General features: G+C 39.7%; 1 protein-coding gene across 4 annotated transcripts in view; it reads left to right on the forward strand.

Moving 5' to 3' along the window:
* Nucleotides 1–25,165, forward strand: part of NTRK2 (neurotrophic receptor tyrosine kinase 2) — a 327,977-nt gene that overhangs the window by 161,586 nt on the left and 141,226 nt on the right. For 2 of the 4 annotated variants that reach the window (XM_045841007.1, XM_045841009.1), the window contains exons 14-15: nt 15,609–15,656; nt 21,192–21,380. In XM_045841007.1, coding sequence (XP_045696963.1) covers nt 15,609–15,656; nt 21,192–21,380 — 237 coding nt within the window. The remainder of the gene's footprint in view (nt 1–15,608; nt 15,657–21,191; nt 21,381–25,165) is intronic. The other 2 variants (XM_045841008.1, XM_045841010.1) reach the window with 1 other exon arrangement.

Genomic DNA, 25,165 nt, shown 5'->3' on the forward strand with positions numbered 1-25,165 from the left:
GATTGATAGAACACAGTTTTTCCAAGTAAAAGCTGTATTTCTAAATCATTTATAAAGAAACAAGTGGAAATTTAATTTGAAGCCAAACACTTTTTTTCTTTTATGGTCAGTTTATTCTTCATGCTTCTTTATTTTCCCCACCAGCACCTTTCACTTTAGTGTTTTAAGAAAAGAGTGTTTTATTGTCTAAGTCTTCACAACATGGAGACCTACAAGCAGTTATCAAGAGCGGGCTTAGAGGATATATATTAAAAATGATAAATCATTTTCCAGCCTTCTATAACATTTTATTTTCTCTGGATTCTTACCTCCTCTGGCTCATGTACCTGGGCTGATTAATGCCTCATCTCCCCTGTTACACTTTAATCCAGGGCCCACATTTCATTTGCCTGCCAATAGTGGTAGCCAGTAATTAATGATGCAGCCACACAAATCTTGCCATGCATAAACTGCCCATCAAAAAGCAAGCAATTCTGAATCTCCATTTATCTGGTACCCTCAATCCTCACATCCCGTTCTGCAATTGGAGCTGCAAATGCTTATCTCTTCATAGGCATAGGCTAGGAAAATGAGAGAAGGCTAATTAATGCATTCAAGGGATCCTACTGAATCAGCAAGCCCCTTAAAGGCACAACAGATACAAACAGGCAGCTGCAGCTAGTTGGGATTCAAAACAACCACAAAAGGGCTAGTTAAATATTTGAATAGCTAAAGTATATGTCTATTTATCCCCATAGAAATTGCTAAAGTAGGCTGTCCTCCCATCTCCAGAGGAGTCAAGTCATTGAAATCCAAAAGCCTTTCATCCTGTCAAACATGCTTTTGAAGAACAGAACATTTACATCTCTATAATAGACCAATTCAACATTAGTGGTAATAAAACTTGGGTGCTTGGAAGGATTCCAGAATATGGTACCCATTCGTTCCAGCCTCTGGTGATGCAGGACTGACTTATTGACAACTAGCTTGCTATTGCCCCATTCCCATATTAGTTTGGCATCTTAAAGTTGCAAGTGTCTTGAACAATAAATACACCATCAGAGAATAAATGCAAAGCTGTGGATATGACTTTATCCAAGGCTGAAAAAACAACTAGGATCCATCCTTGGCTCTTTGCCATTGGATTGCCTTGACTGGAGACAAAATTTTCTCTCATGGTTGCAGCAAAGATGACTTCCATCCACGCCTGATGCTACATTCTTCCAGAGGCCTTTCCTCCTGGAAAGGGAACACCACTTACATCAACTTTTGCGTACATATTCTAGGCTTTGTTTTGATCAGACTAACTTTAGTCACATGTCAATTCCTTAACCAACTACTATGGGCAGGGAATGGAATTATGCTGATTATTTTATATTTGAGCCATTGGTTCCATCTTGAATCATATTGGCTGCCTGGGGATGGGTGGATAGATAAATGAAAATCATTACCACTTGAGGAAGAGGAAGTGGATACAGGCTGGCATCCAAAAAGCAACAACAAATAAAAGAAACTGAAATTGTCTGCTCAAGTCACCATAACAAATATCACAGATTGGGTGGCTTAAACAAAAAGACATTTTCTTACAGGTCTGGAGCCTACAAGTCCAAGATCAAGGTGCACCCTATAAGTTCCTGGTGAGGGCTGTCTTCCTGGCTTGCAGACAGCCCCCATGTAACTATGTCCTTACACGGTCTTTTTCTCTGTGCCTTACAGGAGGAGAGAGAGGGAGAGAGAGAGAGAGAGAGAGAGAGAGAGAGAGAGAGAGAGAGAGAGAGAGAGAGAGAGAGAGCACATGCACATTGGTATCTTTTGCTATAAGGACACTAACCCTATAAGATTAGGACCCCACCCTGATGGCCTCATTTAACATTAATTATGTCCTTAAAGGCCTAAATGCACCCACATTAGGGATTATGGCTTCAACATATGAATTTGGGGGGTATACAATTCAGTAAAGAACAAAGAAAGAATGATACCCCTCAGATGCATCTCTAATCAATCCTTTTTAACTGGGCTTTTATGCAGCAAGAGTTTATTTTTTGTATGGTTTTGTGATCTGAGAATAAATGTGTTTAAGTAGCTTTTAATATACACTGTAAAGAACACCCAGCCATGCAACTAATCATGTTGCATCTATTTAATGACCATGAATTTAGGAACAAAGAAAGTTCCTGGGGATTAACATTTAGTTATGATTCTAGAAGTAGGAAAAAAATGAGAACCACCAGATAAGAGACCACATGTATTTTTGGAACTTATCTCCTGGAAATGCCTTCAGTGAAAAGTTGTGAATGGCACAAGAAAGGCAGAGGCCTGAGACTATAGAATCAGACCCCCTGACATTTTGAATAATGATGATGTGACTCACCCACATATTCCATTCAACCTGGCTCCCAATGATCTTTAACTATGAAAAAATCAAAATCCTGCCCCCCCCACAAACAATGAAAATTTGCATAGTTGGCAGACTCTACTACATGAATTAAGTGACAAATAGAAGTTGTACATTTGATTTTTTTAGAATTGTTGTATATTTGATTTTTTTTGGAATTGTTTTCTATATATTTTATTGATTGTGCTATTATTGTTATCCCATTTTTTTCTCCCCTTTACTCTTCTCCACCCTGTACCCCCATCCCACCATCATTCCCCCACCTTAGTCCATGTCCATGGGTCATACTTATAAGTTCTTTGGCTTCTCCATTTCTCATATCATTCTTAACCTTCCCCTGTGTATTTTCTACCTACCACTTATGCTTCTTATTCCCTGTACCTCCCCCCCCCATTCTCCTTCCTCCCCCTCCCCATTGGTAACCCTCCCTGTGATCTCTATTTCTGTGAATCTGTTTTTGTTCCAGTTGTTTGCTTAGTTCATTTTGGTTTTGAAGGTTCGGTTGTTGATAGTTGTCAGGTTGTTGTCATTTTACCATTTGTATTTTTGATCTTCTTTTTCTTAGATAAGTACCTTTAACATTTCATTTAATAAGGGCTTGGTGATGATGAACTCCTTTAACTTGACCTTATCTGGGAAGCACTTTATCTGCCCTTCCATTCTAAATGATAGCTTTGCTGGATAGAGTAATCTTGGATTTAGGTCCTTGCCTTTCATGACTTTGAATACTTCTTTCCAGCCCCTTCTTGCCTGTAAGATTTCTTGTGAGAAATCAGATGATAGTCTTATGGGAACTCTTTTGTAGATAACTGTCTCCTTCTCTCTTGCTGCTTTTAAGATTCTCTCTTTATCTTTGATCTTGGGTAATGTGATTATGATGTACCTTGGGTTTGCTTCCTTGGGTCCAACTTCCTGATTACCAGTGTTTTGAACTCTGCATCTGATAGGTTGGCTATCTCTTCATCATTTAGTTGTATTTTTTTATGGAGATTTTATCTGCTCTTTTATTTGGAAAATATTTTTTTTTGTCTCCACAGCCTGTTATGTAGTAAGGGGCAGAGCCTTAGGTGTTCAAGAGGGCAGGGCAACCTGCATTGCTGTATTGTGGCACTATATGTTGGGGAGGGGTCTGAGAGGGGAACAATGCTGCTTGCTCGGCTCTTCTCCAGTTTTCAGTGACTTCCTCCACTGCCCACAAGCAAATTGGGCCCTTCTAGTGCCAATTCCCAGGTGGGTGGTTTTGGGTACATTCTAGGATCCTGTGAGTCTCTCCAAGAACTCTCCTGTGAGGCTGAGAGTTTCTCTCACCACCTCAACCCCCACAGGTGTTTTCAGTCAGAGGTTTGAGGTTTTATTTCCCCATGCTGGAACCCCGGGTTCGGCAGTCTGTCTTGCTCCCCAGTTGTTCTTTCTGGTTTATTTGCACACAAGTGTGGGACCACCCATTCTGCCAGCTGTTGCCTTGCCACGAGTCCTCTCCACTCCAACTGCCTGTCTCTGCCCCTCCTATCAGTCTGAATGAATGTTTCTTATTTAACTCCTTGGTTGTTGGACTTCCATACAGTTTGATTTTCTGGCAGTTCTGGTTGTTTTTGTTTTTAAATTTGTTATTGTCCTTCTTTTGGTTGTGCAAGGAGGCAAAGTGTATCTACCTATGTCTCCATCTTGGCCAAAAGTCAGAGGTTGTATATTTGGGACAGATACAATGGATGGCATAGCCTCCTAAGGGGATGGCTTGCAAGATCACATCTCTTATTTCTTAATATGTTACAATGAGTTTTGAAAAACTGTGCACATTTATTATTAGCATTAATTTATTATGCTTTTATGTACACATTTGTGTATGCTTTAGAGAGTACATATATGGGTGTATACTCTCTTAACCATACAGATTGGGGTCCTTTTATTAAATAAATGCCACATATTTTTATAGAGAAGACTGCCTTTTAATAAGATCCATTTGGAACTTTACTGTGGTATCAGTCAGAGTGGGCTAGGTTATGTTGTGGAAACAAATAACCCTTAAAACAGAAAAGATTATTTCTCTTAATGCTGCATGTGCAACACAGATTGGGAGGGTGCTGTTTTTCATCTTAGCATCTCAGGAACCCAGTACTTTATGATTCTATCATCCGAACATGAGGGAGGATTCATGGTTCTCTGCAGCAGAATGAGGTAGAAGTAGAAAACCCAGTTTACATTAAGTCTGACTACTAAATTGTCTGCCTAGGTATGACACCTGCCACTTCTGCTCTCTTTTCATTGGCAAAAGCAAGCAACATGGACTGATGATGGTAATGGGGGTGGAGTGCGGCCCAAGTCCCTGCTGGGTCAGGAAGGGGAGGTGAGCAGTATAGTGTTTAACACAATCACGAACCTATGTTATATCAAATTTGACTCTTAGTCAAAGAAGGCAAAGGTGAAAAGATGGATTTCACTCATTTACTTATTCAGTAAATCTTTATCGAGTACCTAAAATGCACCAGACCCTGTACTCAATGCTATAAGTACAACGGGAGACAAGACAAAAATATTTGTTGCCCACAAAGAACTTGGGGGGAAGTTACAACAAGTAAGTAGATAATTAAAATTCAGAGAGAGACAAGCTATGATGGGAAAAGACAGTGTGCCTTGGAAGTACAGAGAACAGTAGTCAACAGTTATGAATGTTGCTACTGTTGCTGTCTATCTGTGCTTCACGACTCAGTTCCTACTATTGTTGTGGAGCCTTATGCCCTACTTTTAAATTCTTCTAGTTGGACCTAATCAGCAGTTGAGATATTTGTTGAGTACCTCCCATGTGTAAAGTACCTTCCTTGACACTGTTATAACAGTTAAGAAGCTTATGGAAGAGGGTGAAGAATTGAATTAGAAGATTTTTCGACTTAGAGTATTTTAAATCTAATAGGAAGAATAAGATTATGTAAATAATTAGTACACTGAAGAATGTGGTTTTACCATGAGAGACAAACAGCCCAAATGTCAGTTTGTGATTGGAGAATAAATGCTTCATGTGGAATGAGTTTTAAGGTGGATTTTGTTGAATAAATGCGGTTTAGTGATTAAAGATGGAGCTTTAAGGTTTCATTTCAAGTTTTAAAAAAGTGGTGCAAAGAGACAAAATTTAGAAGCTCCATATAGGCAGGGGCTGTGATGATTTCATTCTATTCTTTATTACACACCCAGCATTAATCACATTGTCTAGCAAGTCTCAGGTGAATGAATGAATGAGTAAATAGGAGAATTCAAGGCATGCTTATTTAAAGAATGCAAACTAAGAGTTTCTCTGGTATTTTGCATGTGTTAAGGAGATTCAGTAATAAAGCTGGGGTCAAGTCAGGTTATGAATGTCACTGAGCATTTGGGACTTTATATTTCCTTACCCCCGTGCTTATATAATACCAGAATATTTACAGAGGCCTCACATACACATCAGCTCACATGATCCTAAAGCCGCCCCAGAGGGTGGCCAGGGCAGTAATTAGTGCTCCGAGGAGAGACAATTATTAGAGAGACCAAGTCATTGTAGCTGTCAGGAAATGGTGGGTCCAAGACTGACGCCCAGGGCTTTGAGTCCAAACCCAGTTTCTGTGCCCTTGTACTGCATCCCCCCTCTTTTCTGGGACCAGAACAGCACTTTTTTGATGTTTGGGAGCAACAGAAATGACAATATCAGAGTTCCTTTCCATGAGGTGCAAGGTGAAGTGAGAGAGAATGGGACTGGTGGCAAGAACGCCAGTGACAAGTATGTCGAATAACATAAGAGAAGAGAAGACTAAACTCTCACAGGGCAGTGAGCAGAGACAGGCTGGGGTTTCTTCTTAACAGAGATGGAAGGGTCTACGATAAATTCCACTCGGCTGGCCCATGACCCAGGACAGTGTTTCTCAGTCTTGATACCACTGTTATTTTGGGCCTTAAATTCTTTGTTTTGGAGGACATTTCTGTGTACTGCGGGCCATTTGGTAGGTCCCTGGCTTTTATCCATTAACTGTGAGTAGCACACACCCACCACCTCATTCTCCCCCATTGCAACAACCCCAAATGTCTCTGGACATTGCCAGTTCTCCCCTGGGAGGTAAAATGGCCCCTGTTTGAGAAACACTAACCTAGTCAGTCAATTTTGATTAGTCGCCAGAAAAGTAGTGGATCTTAAAGAGCATATTGAACATTGGTGGGAAAACACTGAAGAAAGTAATGCAGTTTCATCTTATGGGTTTGGGTTTCTTCCACTGTCAGTGTGTTGCCACTTCCAGTGATACTAAGCAAAGTGTCTGATCCTCCAGTTGTGTGACTGGCACTGCATTTTAAACAATAGGTTTTCATTTCATTCTATTTATGGTCATCTTATTCAATTGTTTTTATTCCAGCTTTAGAAGTGCATATAATCCTATTGTGTCCTATTTCTTTATGGGAGCTTCTTAATAGGAGAACACACAGTAGTAAAATTTAATAAGTATCTTGGTTATCATATTGGCTTTACACATTTTCTGACCTTGGCTGGATTCAAGAGTGTGGAGGGCATGGTGGGATGGGAAGAGAGACAGTTGGTCACTGAAAAGAATAACAAAGATACTGAAGGGATGACATGAAGCAGGTCACCATGTTCTCAGACTGCAAGGAAGACTTTGAATACAGTTGATGACAGAAAATAAGCTGTAGTGAGAATCACGGCTTGAAAACTTACCAAGCTCTTCTCCCTTCAAAATTTCATAATACCCCCCAATAAAAAGTCTTACATGATGTTTTGCATTGGCTACAACAAATGTTGGTTTAGAGGAACTAAAAAAAAGAATTTGCATGTTTTCTAAAATACAAATATAAATAATACAATCATAAATATGAATATAACCATAAAAATGTAGCAGAAATTGCATAGACATTTTCAAATTCATGCCACGTGGCAACACACTTCATGCAAAGAAGAGTGGAGAGAGCAGCTTTCCTTCTTTTTGGTCTCACTTGGTGAAGGGGTACAATGGGCAGGTCTGAGCAAGTCAAGGAGGCCTGAGTCATTGTTTAGGTTTTCCATGGAAACAAAAGCTCGTGGGAACTTGACATAAAGCATAGGCCAGCCTCTGTGGCCTTGTAGCTGTCTTTGAAGGTCACTAACACCACTTCTAAGATGACTCCCTGGGAATCAACCAGTTTCCTTTCCAAAGGCTTGCTCCCTGTGCTTATCAACACTGCTTTGCAGAGGATTTGGGGCAAAGTTCAAGCAGCCATTCACCCCATGTTAAGCCAGTGTGAACAGGAAAGTTTTTTGTGTGTGCATCCAGGCATCACTTGCCTTCCCCGAAGGGAGCTTGTGACAGCTGAAACAAAGTCTTCATCGAGCATTTTGAACTCTCACTAGGGTTGTGCAGTAGAAAGGCAAAGCTTTAATAGGAGTCTTCATGTCTGTCACCCCTTATTAGGAAGCAGGGGTTGCCCCTGTCTTTCTCAAAGTTCCAGGCTTAGAAATGAATTATTTGGCATTCCAGGTTCCATTTTTTACCCACCCAGGAAAGACTGTTACCACCTGTGTTAAAGAAAAAGTTTTTAAAATTTACAATGTATTTTTTAAAACAACATCTTGTCAAGTTTAATTGTGAATGACTAAGGTATAGACCGGCTGGATTTTCTTTGAAATAGTCTACATGTTCCAAATGAAAGGTGAAGTAGTTGGCAATTTTGTTTTCTCAGAATCAGATGTTTGTGATATAGGATCAGGATATTTTGCCTCATTCCAAGCAAGTATAGTTTCATCTATTTCTACTTGAGACTTCAGAACTTTTTCTGTAGGATTTAAGGTTTTCGTCTGCTTTTGTTTTTTTTTAATGCTGCAATAGGAACTGACCAATTTTCCCTAATTGAAATAATATCTAATCTCTGGTAAACTCCTGGCACATTGCAAGTATTAAGTAAGTAGTGCTTTTAAAAAGCCCTTTTGCAGAGCATGGGCCCTTCTCTCAAGATAAGGATAGAGTGACCCAAAAGCATCTAAGTGTTATTCAGCAGGAGAAAATCTAGGCCAGTTGACTGAGAGCTTTTCTTTAAATTGTACATGATCTCACATTCCCAAAATACCCTTGAAAGTTATATGAAGCCATGTGGCAATCTATTCTGAGTCCTCAGTGCCTAATGATTAGTATTGTACTGTCGATTGCTAGCGCCTGAGCAGGCCTTCAATGCCACGTCTCACCCTCTGTCTCTAGAGAATGGGAAGAAAGTCTAAGGGGGTGGGAGAATGATGCACCCAGGCTCATACGGTCGTCCACAGTGTAACCCACTGGAAAATGTATCCATCATGGGCTTCCCTCCCCACCCTCTGTTACTTGCTCACTCCCCTCTAGTGTTTCTTGGATCCCTTCCTCAGCAGCTGCCTTCCCTTGAATCCTTGTGTCAGAGTCTGTTTCCAGGAGAGCCTCCTCTAAGGCAGTTACTGACCTCCTAAGAGCTCAAGTTCTAGTAAAGGACACAGCTAATACACAATAAATCAAATAAATTAGGTGATTTATTGATACATAGTGAGAAGGATGAGATATTTGTGAGAGGAGAGGGGCTGAGAGAGGTTCTGGTTAAAGTGGTGAGGCTCCGGCCGCTGGGATGTGACAGCTGACCTGCAACCTGAAGGAGGGAAGTGCTTAGGCATAAGAAGAGCCAAGAAGATGATCCTGGGAAGAGGCAAGAAAAAGTGCAAAGTGGGCAGAAACAGGAAAGAGGCCACTGTGGCTGTTTGTGAAATAGAAGGGTGAGGCGACTGTGTGGGTTGGCTGAGGCCGCGGCATGTGGGACTCTACAGTGATAATCAAAAGTTTGTGCTAAATGCAACAAGAAATGTTTAAAGGATGTTAAGCAGGGGAATGCAATAATCTGATTTATACTTGAAAATTATTCCTCTGGCAGCTCTGTGGACAAGAGATTAGGGGAGGCAAGAATAGAGCAGGAGTCAAATTAGAAGGCTGCTGCAGAACCGAGGTGGCAGATGATGGATGATTCTCAGCACCCAGATCAACCGTTGATAGGGGACGTGATTAAATAGAATGTCACCACAGAATACAATGCATTTATATGTACTTCAGTGGTTCTTAGCATTTGGGTGTTAAGAAGCATTTGAAAGTCTAATGAAATCTGTGGACTTTCCAGAAAAGGCAAATATACATGGATACACAATTTCAAATTTGTGATGGGGGTTGGGAAGACATGAAGTCAGTTAATAAAACCTCAAATAATAAACATATAATTTTAAGGTCCAATTTACATATATTTTCAGGTGTAGAACATAATGATTCAATATTTGTATATATTGCAAAATGATCATCACAATAAGTCTAGGTATCATCCATCACCTTACATAGTTATAATTTTTTTTTCTTATAATGAGAACTTTTAAGATCTACTCTCTTAGCAACTTTCAAATATGCAATACAGTATTACTAACTGTAGTCACTGCATTGTAGATTACATTTCAGGACTTAATCTTGTTACAATTGAAGCTTTTATCTTTGACCCCTTTCAATGATTTTGTTCAAACCTCCCAGCCCCCACCCGCCACTGGCAACCACCAATCTGTTCTCTGTATCTTTGGGGATTTTTTCTGTTTTCTTTTAAGATTACACATACCAGTGAGATAATATGGTATTTGTCTTTGTCTGATGTTTTTACTTAGTATAATACCCTGAAGGTCCATCCATGTTGTTGCAAATAGCAAGATTTCCTTCTTTTTTTATGGCTGAATAATATTTCATCGTATATGTCTATCACACTTGCTTTATCCATTCATCTATTGATTCGCACTTACGTTGCTTCCACATCTTGGCTATTGTAAATAGTGCTGCCATAAACATAGGAATGCTTATATCTTTTTTAGTTACTATTTTCATTTCCTCCAGGTAAATACCAGAATGGAAATTGCTGGATTATATGGTAGTTTTATTTTTAAGGTTTTTGGGGAGCCTCCATACTCCTTTCCATAGTGGCTGCACACACAAAAAAAAACAACCCAAAAAACAAAAAAAGTACTTTTTCTTTGTGTATATGTATTAGTTAGGGTAGGCTCCCTACCATGCTAAATAAGTGCCAAAGTGGATAATGGTTCAAACACAATAGTTCCTGCATATGAATGAGAGTTGAAGGATAAAAAAGCTCAGTTTTTTTGGACCTCAGTAGAATAGCTCAGTTTCTATACCGTCTATACTCACTGGGAGAATTAGCAGAGAATTTCTCTGCTAACTTCAAGACATAACATTCAGGTTTTATATAAGTGTTGTCTTCATTCTGGATAAGTAGAAGAGGAAAGCATGGGGTAGCGTGCACGGGAAGTCTTGATGGGCCAGGCCGAGAAATGGGATCCATCACTCTGCCCACTGTCCAGTGGCTGTAATTCAATGGTATGCCCGCAACTAACTGCAAGCAGGGCCAGTCACTGTAATCTGGCTGTGAGCCTGGGAAACAAAAAAGAGGAAAATGAAGATTTCAGAGAGCAGCTATCAGTTTTAGCTAAAATATACATATTTTTCTTTATATTTTTCATACTGGAGGTGCTCAGTGTTACTGGGAAAACAGTATAATAAGTCACACTGGAGTCTGAAGTTGGTCAGGAGGATTCCAGAACCTTTGCATTTCCACCACCAATTTAACTCAAAGTAAGTCCACTTCCTAGTCAGTTGAGTATGGAACTTATATATAAAGGTTGTGTCTTTAAGTGAAAAATCACAATTAAATTGAAGTGGAAACTTGGCCCCAAAGTACACTTTTCAGTAGCCTGAGAAACTGGGATTCATTTGGAGCAAACTAGGACTCATTCTGATTGTGTGTCAGCTGGAAAAGGAGGTGCGTATATTATCAGTGAAGCATCCATTGCATCCGTTTCTTCTCCATTCCAATGACCAGTCCTTCTAGCTCTTTGTTTGAGGTCCAGGCAATTGGCTACTCCATCAAGCACTGATTGAATGTCTACTCTGAGCTCAACACTGTTCAGTTCACACTTTCCTACAACAAAGGCAGCTGAAAGCTCCTCTTTCATGTGTCCTTTAGGGAGTGGGTATGGCCACAGGAAATTGGAGGTAGAGTACATTTCTGTCAGTGAATCGTATTTTTCCATTTGCCGCCATTAGAATGTTAGAGATGCTTTTCTTGGGGGTGGAGGGTGGTAAGTCTTGCCTTAATATATAAAGAAATTACATCTGAGAACACAGCAAATTTTAATTTCTCCAGAGTTAAAAGTGAGGGAAGTTGATTTTTCTCCTGACATACTAAAATGGTTTTTCTGTAACTTTAAGTTACAGAAAAAATCCAGAAATTGTATTCGCTGGAGTTCAGAGCCCTTCTAATAATTTTGTTTAGAGTGTGCAAGTCAGCACCCACCGGGAAGACTGAATTTCTCCACATTGCCTGCTGTTGCTCTTTCCTCTGATTCTCTTGCTGGCATCATAAATATTCCTTTTCAGCTCCCCAAATTCTAGCTGTTTCCTTTGGGAAATGTTTGAAAAGCAATCTTTATAGCCATTTATTTTATTTAGTTTAAGTCCCATCTTAGAGTTGTCAATGTGATTATGTGCTATTTTTTAAAATACATTTCTCTTCTCTGGTCAGGGAAGATTGAACTTTCTTTAACATACAATGGATTTAATTGGTTAATTAGATAATTTAGAATCCTTGCTGGTATAGATCCCAAAAGGAGGAGCTCCTTTAAGCTCACTGCAACTACATTTACTTTTAAAGGAGCCCTTTATTTTGCTGTGAATAAAGTGTCTCTTATTAAACAGAATATAAAAGCATGTTTGGCAGGACTTGACTCCCAATGGGTGAAACATCACAGGAAATTGAGAAATTGTTTCTTTTTGGCCTTGTGGAAAAATTTTGCTAGTGAAATTTAGTGTTAAGGTTTTAAGACTCCTGCTTAAATCCATCATGAAAGAGTTGCCAGACAAGGGACAGCTTCTAGGGGAGGGGGTGGGGCATATGGACCAATGTGACCTTGCTAATCTGGTTCACTAAATTTTCCAAGTACTCTGAGGTATGGTCAAGAAGATTGTATTCTGTCTTACATAATAATTGTGTTACTGTTAAAGAGAACTTAGAAGAAATTTTTTTTAACAATTTAGGCATAAGTTTGTCTTAAGTTAGCCTCAGTTGGATGCCCTTTCATTATTTTCCTGCAAAACGGGCTGTCTTATATACCCAAACAAGAAATGTGTCTTAGGTACAGCATCTAGCTTCTGCTTTCCCATAAAACTATGAGCTCTTGAACTTGGGCAAGTCCACTCTGGGCATTAGACATGCATATTGTCATCCAAACACCTGTCTTTACATAGATGTCTTAATTTGGGATTTGTGCCTCACTCCAGTGCTGTCAGTTTAAACTCCTAACCTTGTTTCCCTTCTAAGTTCCTTGGAGACACTGTGGGCAACATCAACATACATCTCATGTCCAAACCCCTAATCTTTGTTGTTTGCTTCCCATACTCCCCTCATTCGGCAATCAGTCACCATGTCCTGTTAATCGCCCTAAATATGCCTGACAGCCATATCTCCTTCTCTTCCCTGTCCTCCTCTCCCCAGAACCTGATTCAGGCCACAGTTTTCTCGTGCCTTGCTTTCTCTAAGAAGCCTCCTTAACTAGTCTCTTTGCCCTCTCATAATCCTGTTTGTACTCTGCAGCCCAAATGATTTTTCTAAAACTAATCTTGATCTTGTTACTGCCTAGCCTGAGATTTCTTTGGGGGTGGTGAAGAGGAGTTATCTATAAAATGTAAACTCTTGGCCTGGCCCTTATTTTGTTTCTCAGTTCCCTCCACTTTCCACCACATCAGCCCCTTGACAGAGGCAGGGCTGCCCATGCTAACCATGACTGGATTACTACACTAAGAATGACCCCCTGCTTTTCCCATTCTTAGCTAATTCTAACCTGTTGTCCAGAAGCCAGAGAACTCTTCCTTGACTCCCAGCCCCCACCCCTTAGAATTGGAAAGATGCTTCTCCATTGAATCTCATATACCATGGACATACTTCTAGGATAGCTGATCTTTGATTGTAAACTCTTGGAAGGCAGGCCACGCAGCTCATTTCTCTTCGAACTCTCTGCTATGCCTGTTGAATAAATAAATGAGAATATATGACTACTTACAGTGCTTTTTTATATATAACACTGAATCCTGATTATAATGCTAATTTTGGCTCTTTTTAGAAGAGTAACTCTTAGAGAATAAAAAATAATCCCTAGCTTTGATATCAGAAAGCTGAGTCACTGTGAGCTGTGACCTTTGCTAAGTCTATCAGCCTCTCTGAGTCTCAATTCTTTGTCAATGAACAGAGGATAATATATTACAGGGTTTGGCTGAGGACCAAGGGAGAAGTCAGGGGGGTCGGGGTAGGCACTAGGTGAATTATAATGACTGCACAAGTATTATCTGCCTTATTCTGATTCTTTCTATAATCTGCAGTCCTCCTTGCTGTAGCCATGCCAAACACCAGCTCAGGTACATGAGGTGTGAGTGGTTTCCTGTGGCACAAGTCAGGGGTGGGTATTTTCCAGGTCTCTGCTCAGTTAGATAGAGACATACCAATGGAAGGATGGATGTAGGAAATGATTCACCCGTATCTTTCCCATTGGAAATACACTCCTACCCTCTCACACACTGTTGGTGACAGTAAACCGTGTACAGTGGGAAGGCAATTTGATGACATGTGTTGAGAGCCTCATCAATATTCATCCTTTTGATCCAATGATTCTATCTCTAAGATTTATCCTGAGGGAATGATTTTTGAAAATGAGGATGGGAACACTTAAGATGTGTAAAGATGTTTCTTGCAGTTGTGTTTGTTATAGTTAATGATTGAAAATAATCTGACCTGTGTACACCAGTGAGGGATGGCTATGTCCTTCAGTGGGCTTTCTGTAAGACAGAAATATTGTTTTGAAAAAATGTCCAGGTGGAAAAAGCAGTCTTAAGAATTCAACATACAGTTTAATCAAACTATATAAATCAAACAAATACAGAAAAAAAAGTGATCAGTAGGAACATACACTCTGTTTTGGAAGGAATTGGTCATAGTTAAGAAATCCACAGGCACAGCCCTGCCTTGCTAGACCCAGGACCCTGTGAATGAGATTCACTGTCTTCTGTGCAAAGGAATCTTTATTTGGCATTGGATAGAGGCCAGACCTTCATCCTGTCTCCCACCTGTCTTCTAAAACCTGGAAGAAAGCATTCACAGGAATATCAATCAGAATTAAAAATCAGCTTAGGGTTTAGAGAACGGAAGTTCTAGAATACCAGGGAAGGAAAGGCTAAATATACTTGAAAAAATAGTAATCATGACAACAATTTTGTAAGACATTTTTGAGTGTGCAAACGGCTTTCTATACATTCTTTCATTTAAATTGGCTCTTCTTCTACGCAGCTTTTTATACTAATTTCTGTAAAAATTACTACAGATCTAAAAAAGCTCAGAAACACAGTTCCTTACTTGGGTTCCATTCCTTTATTGGCCTTGTATCCAGGGGTTTCCCCACTGTGCAGCATTTACTTTGTGCCCAGTGGAAACTATCTGGAAGGAAGTAGTTGAGCCCAGGAAACAATAGACGTTTCATCGTGGCTTTATTCACTGGAGAGCCTCGGAACATTTGGCAGGCCTTTCCTTACACGTGCCAGTGGAGCCTTGTGTTGTAAGAGGCACAGCTTCACCGCGAGTTGCCCCCCGTCACACATCAAGTCTAGTCGTGGAACCCATGTAGGACTGATTCCTTTTTTTTCCTCTTGAATCCCCATCCAGCCCAAGTGTCAGCTCTCACACAGAATTTCATGGTCCTCTTTTACAGCCTGTCTCAGCTCCAGAAAAGATCTGCTTTCTCTTCTTATGTTCCTACATGGCTGAGGTTCAGAACCTTAGTGCATTTGTCAGATGCGTTGTGTATTTTCTCCCTGCAACTTTTCTGTTAGACTCCATGCTTTGGGGAAAGAGAAAAACTGAGGAAGGAAGAAAACTGCTTAGAGTTTTTAACCCTGGGTTTTGGCCATTTTTCTTGAAGATGGGCTGCTGTCCCTTATCTGACTTGAACTTTCATGTTCTCAGGATGAGAAATAAATCTTTACACAAAAATCCAAGGGTTGGCTGTTTTGAGAGGAAGTGTCAGTCCTCGATGGAGCTTTTCGAGGGAGTTGGAGTTATTTTACTAAGGACAGTGCTGAATTCCTCTTGTTTCTGCTTCTCTTTCGAAGTTTATTTTATGTTTTGTTGTGGTTTTCAGATTTCTCATGGTTTGGATTTGGGAAAGTAAAATCAAGACAAGGTGTTGGTAAGTAGTTACTCCTTCTTTGGATAAGTAATGTGCTTGTGTTAATTCAGATGAAACTGCTTAGCCCTCTTTGTACTCATCCCTTGAATCATTTTTTGTGTTCCTGGTTTCTGATTTGGTGAAGAAAGAGGCCTAGAATTCTTCCAGGAAAAGCCATTATCATTGCTAATTGAGTTAAGTTATGGTTCTGTATTTTTGAAGTTGACTTGTTTTTACCCTATGGGGACATGTCAACTGTCAACTAGTTCTAGGTTACTGGTGCATTTTTAAGAAGGTTAAAGAAATAAAATACAACTGTACCACAGGTCAATGCACAGCAAAATTGGCTGAATGTTCTAGTCTGGAAAAACTTGGTTCTTAGCTTCCTCTCATTGACCACAATGCAATACATTTCTGAATTGGTAAATCAGTTATTTGTTTATGACTATTTCTCTTTCGAAACAAGACTAAGAACTGGACACTGTGATTTGTGCTTGATTGCATTCTATTCCTTGCCATTGTGCTGACAATTGAAAAGCAGAGCTTATAGCTACCAATGAGTGCAGATAATGTATCTCATCTCTAGGACTGAAATCAGGTGTAATCTCCCAGGACCTCCAATTTGTTCAGTATTTTCTGTGGGTATAGGGACAATAAATAGGAATTGTTTAGAGGGCATGAAAAAATAGACTTTCTTCCATTTCACACATGCATTTGATCTAGCCATTGTGGGTATCTGTTGGTTAGTATCTGTTTTGGTTGCAAGGTTGACCGTAGGTAAAATTGCAAAAACAGGTATATCAGTGTCATGGAGCCTTTCAGTTCTGAGCCACCCACCTCATATGTGCTCATCCATCCATATGAGGAACCCTGTTTCATTTCCCTTTTTGAGCTTGACATCAATCAGTTTGACCCTTAACTAGCCCCATGAATTCCAAGGGAAAAGCTTTTAACCAGCAAAGGAAAAATGGACATGTGGTAAAGTTGGAACCTAAAGCTCAGCCACCTCAGGATTTGCCAGAGATTCTGCAGGGCAGATTTCAGATACAGCTGATCATAGTCATTTTGAGATACCAGGGAATGGCCTGCTGGGCAGTCTTGAAGGTGCCATGTTTTGTGGCTTGTGCTGTGTGTGTGTCATAGAGGCAGGAGGAGTTGGGTGATAAACTTTCCCACAACAATGCTGTGGGATGGGGTCTTCCCTCCACTAAATAGCAAATCACTGCAACCACTAAAACATTGTTCAGGCCAGTTTGCCCTGCAGAGAGGTCCTGGTGCTTGGGAAGCTTCAATCACAGGATTTCACCCTTTGAGGCTACAGGAAAAAGAATCCTTCAGCTACATTGTTCTTTCAGCTACAATTCATCAGAGGTGCTGCTGCTTTAAAATGTTGGTTTTGTTATTCTGCAGGTATAGTGCGGCCAAAAGGTCAGGAGAAGACTGCCATTGATGAAGAGATAATTCATTATTGACAGTTCCCAAGAGAAGAGGGCGGGTCACATCTCAGGGGGGTGCCAGAGGGAAGCACCTGGGTCATTCAGGAGGTGGAGGGAATGAGGGGAAAATGTGGATTAGAGCCTTTATTGTGGTTTCCTTGGAAAGGACTGGGCAGGCAGGGTTAGCAGGTTTAGGATTGGATGGCTTGAGGGACTTCAGTGGGCGTAGGGTGTAGGAGCTCCCTGGTTGTCTGGTACCTGGCTCTGGGATAACCGGGCACATGGATAATGTGCCTGGGGGATGATGGTTTGATAAGGAATGTGGTTGGAGTGTTGATTATGGATTAGTTAGTTTGTATATGAAAGGTATGCTCAAGGGTGAATTCTTCACTATCTGTAAGAACTGGGTAACCCTTGATACGGCATTCCTTCCAGTGTCACCAAGGCCCAAGACGTTAAAGCATGAGAATATAGAAAATAAATGACATGCTTAACACAGCTCCTTGAGAACAATGATCTCTCCCATCACCTGGAAGGCAAGGTGAAGACATTCACCTTGAATGTCATCACCTGAGAGATGACATTCCTTACCAGATGACCTCCATTGATTTTTATCACAGGAAAATAGGGTCTGTAAAGTCAGAGATGCAGGGCACATTACCCAGCAGCTCTGAGAAAAGAAAAGTGCCTCTTTGAACTTGAGGCATATTAAAAAATAAGCTAAAAATGTTTCCAGCATAACTCATATTTGTCAGCTCAGTAATTAGAACTCTCTACTCCAAACTCAGCAAATTGCACATACCTAGCAATTTAAAACTTCTTATTCATTTTATAAGACATTTTCTCAAGTCCTCATATGAAATTCTTATAACACTGTGATGTGCCCCTGACTCTTCTGTCGGTCTTTTCATCGTGTCTCCTCAAGCACGTGCACAGACACAAAATGACACATCGTGTGACATGCACAGACAGGCTGCTGTCAAATTATGTAGACATTCATTGTCCCCGCTGAGAGCTTTTCTTCCCCTGCCCAACTTTGCTGAGCTCCATTAGATCAAAATGTTCCTAGAAAAATGGGCTGAATCCCTGCAACCTTGCCAGCCACATCAATCTTCCAGGATCTGGAGCATCAATAATGAAGAAAACAGCACTGGAATTAATATTCCAATTGATAAATGGTTGAGGTTTGTATGTTGGTCAGATTTGTCAACAGCAGCCTTCTGGTAAAGTGAAAAGGCTTTTGAAAAATTACCTCTGGTCCTTTATATCACTCCTATGCTTAAAAATTCACTCCCTGCCCCCACCCCTAAAAGAGGACCCATTTTCTTTAGATCTGTTACTTCAGAGTCTGGGGTTTTAATCAGAGAGGTCAAGGGAAGGAAAGGGTGTCTTCTGGTGGAGGCAGAGAAGCAAAGAGCAAGCCTCTTTATTGAACTCTTTAAATTAGAGCCCTGCTGTGTCTGTGGCAGGTGATTCGGAGCCCAGATTCCTGGAAGAATCTCAACATTGTCTTCTAGGTATCAACCTTCTCTGAAATGATGAAATGCTATGGGAATGTCCATAGTCTTATTCTAACTTGGGCTGGAAGAATCAGAGATGAAAGCAACTGGGATCAATATGTTTCTAATCATTGCAGGGGCTCCAGGAGCAAGTATCGCTGGCCTCCTGATAGCATGTGTGGGGTATTTGAACATGACAGTTCCTGTATTTCTGAGGGTAAATGTGTAGCCTGGAATCTGTTGAGAAATGTGTGGCCTTGACTGCTTAGCAAGTTCAGGCAGTAGCCTACCTGGGTAACCCCAACAGAGGGGCAGCTGCACCAAGAACAGAGTGAGGGAGCCGGCGGGGGGGAGGTTTTATTGACAAGAGGCAGAAACCCTAGCACAACGCATTTCTATTTTCCATCTCTGGGTTTAAGCTCTGGGTGATCCAGGCCTGCCAGAAAGCAAATCATAAAACAGGGATGGTTAAGGATATTAGAAAGAACTTGTCTTTATTCTTGGCAGAATTTCTTCTCTTTGCTAATGCCAATGATCTCGGCACAAGACGAGCACAACTGGGGAGACTGTCTTTGCTTTGAGTGTTCTGTGACTTCTAAATTGGCTGTGTGAGAACTTGTTTGCAGAATTAAGCCAGGGTGTATCATTAAAGGCATCTTAAATGCACATCCCCTTGAGAGAATGCTTTAAAAAATTACCTATAATAGCAGTTGGCTGCCTCCTGCATAGTTTGTTTAAGATTCAGCTAGCTGGAGAATGTCCAATTGTTATCACTACATACTGTGATAATCCACATATGAGGGAGAAAACAGATCTTGAATTGGGAGATGGATTACTATGATATTTCAGAGGGGGTTTAAAAATGTATGACACAAAAGCTTTTGTTTTTAGAATTGTGGTGCATCTGGTTGAAATAGTTAGGTCTGGGGGAAGAGATAAAGAATGGATGGAGGTGCTGAAACACGTATCCTGGGGCTCGGATGAATACACGTTCTCTTGCTCAGGAAATAGTGATTCAGACTTTCCTTTCCCTAGTACACATTTGCCTTGGCTGTCTATTCGATTCTGCCTGTCATGGCCTTCCCTTTGTCTTTCCTCATTATTCTTTCCTTCCTATCTCCCTCTTGGCTTATGCTGACAGTCCTAGCCAGTGAGTGGTTGCTTTTCATGGGACCCTGCACCCATTCAGTACACTGCAAAAACACATGTCATTAATATGTGTCTAGGGAGCTTTGTCTACTTTTTGTGTATGAGTGATCACCATGAGCCACCAAGGTCTTAATTGTTTTGAGGCTTTCATATAGATGTTTTTCTTTGTGAATCTACTTTTGGTTGAAACAGTATGAGTTTAGTGGTTGATGGATAACTGGTTTAGACAAAAAACACTAGGCCACATTTATGGGCATATGCATTCTTGAGACTGGACTAGAAAGTTAAAGTGTTATATGGAAAAGTCTATGGTTATTGCTTTAGTATAATGACATCCATAGAATGACTCTGTAAATAAATAACATTATGGCTAAAGGCAAAGCAGGTAAATTGCCATGGGATTGAGCCATTATGCTATAGGCAAAAGTGGTGCAGCTATGGACAGAGTATACAGAGAGAGGAACAGAGTAATTGCACAGTCCAGTGTAATTACAGGCCACCAGTTGTAAGTTCATTTAGTAATACCATAGTAATTCATACTCATGAAGCACACTTAAATTTACAACACATTCTCATATCAGTAGTCTCATAAAATAACAAGTAAGTGTCATTTTAGAAATGTAAGTAAATGCAGAGGTAAAAAGAAAGTAAGTGTCTTGTCCAAAGAATAGAGAAAGAAACTCAGATCTTTGAGCTTCTAGTACATCAGGATCTTAGACTGATGCTGAGAGGTCCAATGAGCAAGTGTTCTAAAGATGCTCAGAGAACAGAGAGGAAGCCTGCATATTAAATTACAGAAGAAGGAAGTACAGAAATTGGAACGCTGGCGCGTTGCTGGTAGGAATATAAAATGGTGCTGCCACTTTGGGAAACAGTTTGGCAGTTCTTTAAAAAGTTAAACAGAGAGCTAGCTACCATATGACCGAGCAAGTCCACCCCCTAAAATAAAAAAAAATGTATGTCTACACAAAATCTTGTACACGAATCCTCATAGCAGCATTATTCATTATAGTCCAAAAGTTGAAACAACCCAAATGTTCATCAGTTGGTGAACGGATGAACAAAATGTGATATATCTGTAAAATGAAATATTATTTGGCAATAAAAAGGAATAAAATAATGACACATGCTACAACACGAATGAACCTAAAATATTATACTAAGTGAAAAAAAGTCAGTCCCAAATGATCATGTATTATGATTCCATTTATATGACATTTTCAGAATAGGTAAATTCATAGAGATAGAAAGTAAATTTATGGATGCTTAGGGCTCGGAGTGGGAAGAATGGAGAATGATAGCTATTTGAAATGATGAAAATGTCCTAAAATAAGATTATATTGATGATTGCATGACTCTGTGAATATACTAAAACCCTGTGAATTGTACATTTTAAGTGGGTGAATGTTATGTATGTGAGTTACAAAGACAGTAAGACATTACAGAGCAGTGTGTATTTTTCCCAACTGTAGGCCCAGCTTCAGTTATCAGCAATGATGACGACTCTGCCAGCCCACTTCACCATATCTCCAATGGGAGTAATACCCCATCGTCTTCAGAAGGCGGCCCTGATGCCGTCATCATTGGAATGACCAAGATCCCTGTCATTGAAAATCCCCAGTACTTTGGCATCACCAACAGTCAGCTCAAGCCAGACACATGTAAGTACAGCTGTTTATATTTTTTGGCCCATTTGCTGCATAGCTGTGTATCTACAAGCATGCTTGTCAGAGTCCTTGACAAGGTTGACTCTGGGGAGGAGGGCAGGGAAATGTCAAGATTCTTGGGGCTTTGGGACCATGGAATAGATTCTTTACTTTGTTGCTTATGGAATTCTCCGGGTGTGTCTCCTGCTTGGCTTCAAACTTTGGGCAGTTACTGGCTTCTCTTGTGATCCATGTTCCAAAAACCATTTGTCAATATGAAGTTGGAATCAAGGCCTGCTTATCTTGAAAAAGATAGAGAAAGAAACCAGAAATCATTAGAATGCACATATATCAGTTACTGAAAGACAGGCAGCTGGTGGGATTTAAATTTGGTTTATTGAAAATCATTAAAATGTACACTACAGGTAGTCAGAAAGTGCTATGTTGTACACAGGTGGTATCAATTCTGGTAGTTTTGTGTTCTTTGTTTAGTCCTAGTTCTCAGCATGAAACGTGATTCCGTGATAGCAAAGAACATGTTTTAAGTATGCTGACATATTTTTCAGAACCAAATTAACCCACTAGCCTCTACTAAAAGCTTGAATTTTTTTTCAGAGACTCTTATTCTATTTTTTTTGAGCCATTGCTCCAATATAAAAAAATGGAGCACAACCTTAAGTACAACAAAAAATAAAATCACAATGGACAAATAGGCCTTATACCATTGGAACTCCAGGATTTCCCCCACACATGAGTAAGAAGCTATGAAGGTAGAACATTAGGTAGCTGACATCCCAGGGTTCTCTGGCACTGAATAATGAGTATCTTATATTTATTTGCATATTTTCACCCCATCGTAAATGCGGGTGTCCTGCACTGCTTCAGAAGTAAGGTAGAACTATTACAAGGTTAACATTTGGGGACTTACTTTTCAATGAGGCTCTTCATGGGATAGGAGGCTTAGTAATGAGTATCAGATTACTTCACATACTAGGAAACACATGTTATTTCCTACTATTTATTCAAATTTACCTCAAGATATTATCATAGTGGATTTGAGTTTAGTTGTTAGGAAGAACAGAATTATAAGTTTGTAGTATGTAAGACTGGACCCCACCATTGATTTCAGTTGAATATGTAATATGACAAGGTAAATAGAATAGCAGATGTGAAGACTGTTGAGCTTCTTGAAATAAAATGTTTTAATTGAAATCAAGGTATTTTTAATTCTAACCTTGTCAGTATGGTGACAAGATATGTGGAGGCATTTCTTAAAGATGTGTATTCTTTGTAGAGATAAGCATCCTCCAAAGGTCTTTGAAATATCCTGCATGCAGAACAGTCAAATATTGAATAAGGCAAAGCAGGCTATTATGATGGGAGAATCTGCATCATTTTGATTGTTCTCCCTGGGAACAGAGTACTTTGACACCCCTGTCACCACCAGTATCAGGCTGTATAATGTACTTCAGTAAGCCTGAGGCTGTATTATAATTGAGTTTGACTAAAATCAACCTGTCCTCAAGAGTTTGCTCTCCTTTGTCGATAGAAGAAACACAAAGCTGAATAATCAAGCAGATAGCATCATCTCAACAAGTCCAATAAAAGAAAATAAATACATGTGCAAGAAAGCAAGTAAGCAAACAAATGAATGAAATCCTATAGAAGGAAGTGGACTATGTAGATGCTAAGTCTGTGGTTCCATCTAGAAGTGCTTTCTTCCCTTAGGACTCCCACAAGAAACTTTCCACAGGTCATTTCCTTAACCTAGAGTACACGGGGATTTTTGTAAAGGTTTCAAATTAGACATTTTTATTGTTTTGGAGGAGTCTTGGTTTTGTGGCTTAGCCACCCTGTACCACCTGCACTTAGAAGGAATTGCAAGAGAGCTGAGGAGACCTGCAGCCTCCCTCAGCTTCTGTCCTCTACCAGAGGGATCCAGACCATTGGTTCTCCATTTGATGGTTTCTTCCTTGGACAGTTGTCCAGGGCCCTTCACCCAGACATCTTTACTCAGCTCAGTATTTTCCATCACTCTGTATCCTATAGCAGAAGAAATTTTTTTTGTCTGCTAGGCTTCAAGTCATATACTCATGATTTGAAGAACATTTACAATCATACATCTTCCATGAATGCTTTCTTAAAGAAATGAGAATGAAGAAGCAATTTACTTCTCTCCTTACCTTTAACCTTTCTTAAATGTTATTCTTTACCTCCTAATTTTTTCCCTTTATTTTCAATGTATCTGTTGCCTTTGGTTAAGAGTATGCCCACTCTTGTGTGTGTGTTTCTATAGTCTTGCTTGTGTTAGACTGTAAGCTCCTGGAGAGCAGAAACTATATCTGCTGAATTATTCCTTCATAGCATGAGACATGAGGTACTTTTGATGTTGGCCAGATGTTGACCAGATGTGGATATATATTACTGAAATATTAACTACTAACAGACTTATAACATGTAAAGATGACCATAGCCTTTCTCATTGGCTTTATTCTTATTAAACTTCCCTGCCTAATAGTTTATTTTTTAGACATGTTTTCAATAATATATTAGCCAATTTAAACAGATTTAAATAACAATTTTAGCAGGAATAATTTTTTAACAAAAAATACAATCTTTGAACATCCTGATTGTAGTCGCTAAGAAATTAAAATATTTTAAAATGCATAGACCTTACATTCAGAGAGATCTGTTGCTATAGGCCTATACAACTTTGGGAGATTATCTTTTAATTAAGTGATTCCCATTGAATATTTTTTACAACTAACCTTTAAAGAACCTTTAGAGAAGGGATCGTCAAGAACTTGGATAGGTTTCATCTGGAAAACAAATGTAAGACCATCTCAGAAAAAGTTTAGAATTTTCCCCACATGCTTAAAGCAAAATGTCACTTGGACAGTACACCACCTACCTCTGGACCTATCAGAGGCTTAGGCCACAGGCCAGCACATTTACTTCTCTTTTCTCAACCTTCCTGGCTGCCCACAGATGTTGGCTTTCAAATAGCTGTGTGATCTTATTAAGAAAGAGTGGTCTCAGTTTTATTTTACTGAATTGTAAGAATCTAATATAGCAAAGTTCCATTCATTAAATATTTATTGACTACCCACAATACTTCTACAGTGCTAGGAACTGCAGATTTGGTGATAATGATGCTGTATGTTCCTTGCCTTCAGGGGGTCCTGTAGGAGAGGCCAATGGTTAAAGATATCATCCTATAATTACAATGCACTGTAATAGGATAGCTTAGAGGAAGGGTCCTAAATTCCAATTACCTACAAGATTGTGCAGGTCAATATGAAAAGCAGGCCAGATCAGAAATTTGATATGGCATTTTGATGGCTGACTGAAACAGGACCAGGTATAACTAGATACTCTAATTTTTCTAGTGAGAACAGGCATTTATTAAAATATTTTATGTGAAATTCCCAAGATTTAAAACACTGGGTGAGAACAATAAATGACACCAGACTGAGTCAGATTACTTTATTTCACAGACAATGCTCAGAAGTGGCTTTTCAAAAATGATTCAGCCTCCAAACTTACGTAACTCTGCTTTCAAAACAAAACAAAAAACAAATAAAAAAACACAAGCAAAAACAGACTTCTTTAAATGATATGTAAGATCATTTAAGTGAAGGATGTTAATACATTATATCCCCAGAATTCATTTTTTACTATCAGGAGCTATGTCAGGTTTTTATTTACCAAGTCTAGAGATGGTTTGCAGGATTTTAGAGCAATCTGAACAGGGCTGAATTGCTCCCGAGCGCTTTCCAATAGCAAGTCTGTCTACTTTA

The sequence above is a fragment of the Phyllostomus hastatus genome, unplaced genomic scaffold (assembly GCF_019186645.2).
Source record: "Phyllostomus hastatus isolate PE091 unplaced genomic scaffold, TTU_PhHast_1.1 phas_contig_34, whole genome shotgun sequence".
Lineage (NCBI taxonomy): Eukaryota > Metazoa > Chordata > Mammalia > Chiroptera > Phyllostomidae > Phyllostomus > Phyllostomus hastatus.